Source organism: Tachysurus fulvidraco, chromosome 1 (genome assembly GCF_022655615.1).
Source record: "Tachysurus fulvidraco isolate hzauxx_2018 chromosome 1, HZAU_PFXX_2.0, whole genome shotgun sequence".
Taxonomy (NCBI): domain Eukaryota; kingdom Metazoa; phylum Chordata; class Actinopteri; order Siluriformes; family Bagridae; genus Tachysurus; species Tachysurus fulvidraco.
Genome location: NC_062518.1, coordinates 31313769 through 31320017, shown reverse-complemented (window position 1 = coordinate 31320017; position 6249 = coordinate 31313769). Strand labels below are relative to the sequence as shown.

Sequence of the window (6249 nt, the reverse complement as noted above, 5' to 3'; positions counted from 1 at the left end):
CAACCTAGCCATTTTTTTATTTCACAAATGCAAATTGCAGCTGCTTAATTATGCCAGAAAAGGTTTGAACAAAAGACCAACCCTATATATGCTCACACTTTGTGCACCTTAGTATACAAATTCATGTGCACATATGAAAAAGAAATAATTGATATAAAAATAGATCATTTATAGATCATCTATAACAATTATCAAGTGGTATACTAAGAGGTGACTTCTTTAAAACAACTCATTTATAAATTCTGTTTTCTTCAAACACTTAAAATATACTGTCAAAAACGAAAATTAAAAAAAGGTTCACAGTTAGAAAGGAAAAGTGTAAATAGCAGTCACTGAGGATGGAACTTTTGCTACACTGTAGTTTCATGTTTCCACAAACCAGTCTTAATGGTGGCTGAGCTGTCTGTATTAAGAGGTGACAGGTTCTGTTGCCTCTCTGAGCTTTTAGCAAGTCTGTTCTCTGATGCCAAGTTCAGCCCATATGACTTTGGCTGAACTTCCAGCTCAACGGGGAGGGGCTGCTTTGGGCAGTCTTTGACTGAGTTTGACACTTCAGTCTCAGCTTCCTCCCCTACTACACATCCATTACTAACCCCGTTACTTTGGCTGTTGATTGTCCCGCTACCAAGGCCACTTCCTAGACTATTCCGAAGACGCCTGTTACCGAGGCCATTGCCAACAGCTGTGCCTGTGCCTTTGCTGGCGCCCCTGTCAATCTGGCGTGTACGACGTGGCAGGCTGGCACTTGCATCGCTACTGTCCTGCTGAAGCTGGCTCTGTTGGCGCTCACGGTATGCCAGATAGGCTGCACGGCGGCTGTTGCGGGCATGTAGGCTTTCGTGGTGGTGGCGTCTTTGGGGGGCACTATGCTCACTGCCCTCCACACTGGTGGGCACGTCGTAAGCGTACTCCCGCAAAACGGTAAGTCGGCTTGCACGGTGTGCACGTGCTCTGTTCTTGTGGTGCCTCCCAGGGTGTCCGTTGATGTTGCCATTGGCACTCCCCATTACAGGGTGGCCATTGCTGCTAATATTGGGACGATACTGGACTTCAACCGGAGCAACATGCATCTTGATCTCATTATCCAAAGAGTGCTCGGTTAAGCTGTTGTCTAATACTGCAGTGCCATTTGTCGGTGCAGAGATTGCTTTGCACTGAGCTGCTTCTACTTGCAGATTAGTCAGCTTGCATCCTTGGGTGGAGTTGTGCACTGTTGGTGCACTCTTATTGGTACAAGATGACTCGGTTCCACTAGTCTGGCAACGTGCTACCTCACCATTGCCTGTAATGGTTGACCCATCCCCAGAGGCCCTTGTCATTGGTGCCAGGAGGGCATCAACCTGCATGGTATACCTCTGGTGTCCAAGGCAGCAGGCCTGTGCCCAGTGGCGGCGCATGTCTTGGCGTGTAACACAGTGATGGCCAACAAGGAAGGCTCCCAGGGCCAAAGCAGCCATGCCAAAGAGGCAGGAGAAGGCCAAATCCAATGGATGCTCCAGAGATACAGCAAGGGCACCAAACAGCCATAGCAGTGTGTAGAGTGCCAAAGCTCCAGCCACGCCGACCAGTTGCGCTAAGAATGTGTGCTCATTCTCAAGTGCTGACAATGATATTGGTCCAGATGTCTCTTCATGGGCAGAGGTACCGCCAGCAATTTCAGTCACAGAGAGCCTTTGCTGCTCCTCTGGCTGTTCTTTAAGCTCAAAACGTCTTTCTGGGTGACGCCGTAGCTGAAGGAGTATGCTCAGGAAGTACATGCAGTTCACAAAGATGATGAAGGCCACTGGACCATAGAATGCGCCCAAACTAGGCTCCCACGCCATCCAACAGCTGAGGAGATAACACAGAGTTCTACTTAATTAAGTGCAATAAATATTGTGCACATTAAATCCTAGCACTAAGCATTCATTTAAAACTATTCAAGAGTAGATAGAGACGTAGATGAGGCTACCGTGGAGTTGAATATTAATAATGTACACTTATGAATGAATTATGAATAATGCATGAAATGCATACAGTGGTGCATTTCTGTTTCATTTTTCCTTTCTAATTAAGCAGATGTCTGCTTAGTGTCCCTTATCCATGTATTTAATCACACTGCTATTGTTTAAATGGAACAATTTAATTAAATGCTAAAAAGTTCAGATGGTACATATGTCCAAATCACTCTGCTCTTTTACAACCAAAACAGTTATGAGAACTAAGAGGCTGGAAAACTGGATGGCTAGGCTCTGGCTAAAAAAAGATTCTCACACACACAAACACACACACACACACACACACACACACACACACACACACACACACACACACACACACACACACACAGTCATAATGAGGCTCACATAACTTCACAGTCTCAAGTTATTGCCTCAGCAAAGTATTCATTATTCACACTGCAGCATGTGGGCAGCTGATGCTAAAAAATATTTTGTAGATATACATAACTATGGATATGACAATTGTGTCACCTAAAAGATAGACCAGTAATGTGTGGAATCAAGGATAAATTTTGCAAGTGCACCAAAACACTTTTCCCACAAGCTCAGTAAGCAGTTCGGCAAATTTAACGCAAAGGAAAATGGTTTGCATAATCTATTTTTCCACATAGACAACCAGAAGTCCTGAGATATTCACTCTAAATCACCCAAGCCTCTTTCATACAACAACGGTGCATACTTACTAATGTGCACCAGGCCGACTTCCATAGTTTTTAATGTTAGCAGCTGCGGTTATGCCACACACGATTATGGGAATGCCTCCACCTATTAAGTAAAACCTAAAGAACAAAACAGAAAATTAAGTAAACATTTATTCCTGACAGTCTAAAGAAACAAGAACTTTACCTGAAAACAAATTTGATAAATAAACTTAACACACACACTTTTGATCATCTCAAAAGTGAATAAGTACAGCTATTAGCATAGATTCAAAGCGCTTTTTCTACACGTTTCCTTTTTTTTTTTTTTTTTTTTTAGCAGAAATGGTTGAGTGGTTACCTCAGCATGGGCCTGGGTGGGGGAGGAGGTTCGTCCAGCTCCTCGTACTGCTTGGTCTTGCGTGTGACCTGCTTGTAGATATTCCGAGCTGTGACGCCTGACCATAAGGCTGTAGCCAGTGTGGAGTAATGCAGCACTATGCCCACCTGACAGACACACACACACACAGTTAAAACCAAGCTTAACAAATTCCTACATATCTACACAAGTATTAGTGGAGCATGCATTTCTGTGCAGATTTCCATACATATCATAAAGAGGATCTACATTAAACTGAAGATTTATGTTTAAACGACAAATAAATCAAAACATGTCATTTCATACTAGACTGAAAACACGGTGTAATGAATCTATATTAATGTAGCTCATACCGCTTGGCATACACTGGCATAGGAAGTCTGGTTGATGCCCCCAGCGAATGCAGCACAGGTAAGGAGCATATGCAGGCACACATTAACCAGCATGTGCCAGCACTTCTTGCTAACACACACAGATCTGTAAAGACACAAAATTAATGTAATGAATTAGAGGCAAGTTCAGTCGAAGCTTTCCAGTGAATGTACCAGCATTAAGCAGACAAATCTTCAGAGTCCAGCTTCAGAGCTTGGTTCATGCTAGTCGTGTGTCTGTCTCAGTTCTGTACTTGTCTAAATACCTCAGCATTTTCTGTGCCACTGCACTGCCAGGGCTCAATAAAGACTGAGACTGTCTCAAGTGAATTAGACAGAAAACATATCAATATTAATGCAAACTATTTCAGTATTTAGATTTGGACACTTATGCTGGCTGCTAGCTCCATTATGGATGGAAGGTGTTCTTACTTGTGATGATAAATGTAGCTGACGATGATGGCCAGCAGACAGAGACTAAGCATGATAGCAGTGATGTAGACGACTGGGTGAAGAGGCTTGAAGCTGTATGTGGTGGGCTCGGTCCTGGTCAGATCCTGTTGAAGACAAGCACCAAACAAACCATCTATTAATACACATGCACATACACATTTTGATTAACTCTGTTTTCCTTGTTGAGCTGCACGTGTTCTCACTGTCAGGACACATTCCTTTATTCCACCACACAACTACCTAGAATGCCAGTTTTGTACTTTTATAGACAAATGATAAGGACCTTTTAGGTTGCAGCTCCTGCTTCATTAACTAAAAGACATACACTTCTAAAGGTGCGGTGACTGTGTTATGTGGAACAGAAATGATTTCCTACTGAAAAGACAAACGCCTCATGTTAGCTGTCTAAAAATGTCTTTGTTTCAAAAACGGAAAGTCAGCTGAGTTAGTACTGACCATTAGAAGGGCGTAGTTACTGAGCGAGTCACACGAGATTGTGGTAAAGTTGGCTTCATGCTGGAGGACGGTGCAGCCTTCTGACTGCCAGCTACCCTGACCCTCATGAGCAGTGAAATCCCAGCGTGCAGCCACAGGGTCCAAACCCTGCACAAACCGCCGCAGGGTCACATTCACTCGGCTGCGCAGAGACTGCAGGGAGAGTCCCTCTGAAAGTGACACGCAGGAAGACATTCACATGAGCTCATATCAAATGTGAACAGAAGTAAAATTCCTTGCATAAAAAAGTAGCAAAATTGGAGTGGAGTTCTGTTGAGGCAAATGTCTTTTTGAGGCAAATGTATTTTTTATTTGCAGGCATTTGTATCGTGTTGATGAGACAGGATCTTTTTCAGAATCGGAAACATGCTGGTATGAAAAATGCTTATGAATCTGAGCCGAATAAAGTGCACAAAAAACAAAGAAATATTAATAGTTGGAGATGAAACAAAGTCAGACTTTGTATCTTGGTATCTTTTATTGCAATATACAATATGTTAAGTGCAATATCTCTCTGTTTGTCTGTCTTTACTGCAGAAACAGAAATACTGCCTAATGACTTTCTGACTTTTACAGGGTGCAAACAATGTACTACATTAGAAACTCTGAAACTCAGTAAGAGAATAATCAGATATAGATCTGTTTTTTTAGCCTGTATCAGTGCACTTAACCAGCCAGCTACCACCTTCATTAGCTTACTCGGTTTCTAAGTGAATAAAACAGGACAGGGCAGCTAGCTGGAGCTGCCCTGTTTTACTTGGCTGGTAGGCCAGGTATTACATTTAAATTGGTATTAATATTTATATTTAGATTGTCCACTCCTGCACTGACTTCACACAAAAAAAGTTACCACCTCCTACTTAACAGCGATGTGCAAATGTGCTGAGAAAGACGCTGGTTTGAGGTGGTGTAGCTTACCGATCTTGGTGAGGATGACAGGAGTGACAACACTTCTCCTCTTGGTTGAGTTGCCTGTAGGGGGGAAAAGCTTGCCGTTGCGGAAAGCAAGCAACTGCAGCTTATAACTGCCATCATCAGCTTGACCAGAGCTCAGTACAGAGGAAAAGAGGGAGGGAGGAAGCTGTACTGATGCCTCCACTATAGTGTTCTGTACATAATCAGAGAGAGAGGAGTATAATGTTTACATAAAATAATATCCTAAATACAATACAGTTACATACAATTCTATTCTAAATTGAACATATTTCCTATACACATAATTCCTAATGCTATTTCCACTTTTCTGGACAGTGCTTTAAAAAAAAAAAACAGAAAAAGAAGAAAAGCAGCACACCTTTAGGGCCAAGGCAGAGAGATTGCTGGTCACATTGCATTTGAAGCTAAGCTGCCGATCCAGGTTGATGTCTGGGTTTAAATTTCCCAGGTGGGGAATCATAGTGCGTTCTGGTGCCACCTTCTGGAACAGTGTGCAGGTCATGCCGTTAAAACTGATGGCCTTAATCACATGTGCCTCCACTGCAATGTTGTGGGAGTTCTGTGGAGGCAAATGTCGATCAGTACATGAACGAACAGAAGAAAAAACAAACAAACTAGAATTTACCAGCTATGTCCATGATAATGCAGTTAAACAGACTTTAACAGCAAATACAAGTTAAGACAGAAAAGCAAGTGTTGTATGATATTTACAGTGTAGTATGATCCGCTGGCCAGCCGGAGAACGGCGATCCTTTGTAGACTCTCGACGATGCGTGAGCAAGCTCGTGCCTCCTTCTGTGCCATCCATAACACCCGCTCATCAGTCAGCATCAGATTACTAGAGATATCCACCATCACATCCCCTAACTGACAACACACATGCACACAAGCACAATGCTCTATTAATACTCCAGTAGTATTTCCCATATACACCCATTTAACCAGCAGTATAGTGAAAGACACTGAGACATTTATTT

At 42.8% G+C, this 6249-nt stretch overlaps 1 protein-coding gene across 1 annotated transcript in view; it reads right to left on the bottom strand.

Annotated features, from left to right (window-relative positions):
* adgra3 (adhesion G protein-coupled receptor A3) overlaps window positions 1-6249 on the bottom strand; it is a 32252-nt gene continuing 26003 nt past the window's right edge. The window contains exons 11-19 of the mRNA XM_047815339.1: window positions 5984-6139; window positions 5631-5831; window positions 5255-5444; window positions 4298-4506; window positions 3821-3945; window positions 3371-3494; window positions 3000-3145; window positions 2684-2779; window positions 1-1830 (exon numbers count right to left, since the gene is read on the bottom strand). Of these exons, the coding sequence (XP_047671295.1) occupies window positions 351-1830; window positions 2684-2779; window positions 3000-3145; window positions 3371-3494; window positions 3821-3945; window positions 4298-4506; window positions 5255-5444; window positions 5631-5831; window positions 5984-6139 (2727 nt within the window). The 3' untranslated portion in view covers window positions 1-350. The remainder of the gene's footprint in view (window positions 1831-2683; window positions 2780-2999; window positions 3146-3370; window positions 3495-3820; window positions 3946-4297; window positions 4507-5254; window positions 5445-5630; window positions 5832-5983; window positions 6140-6249) is intronic.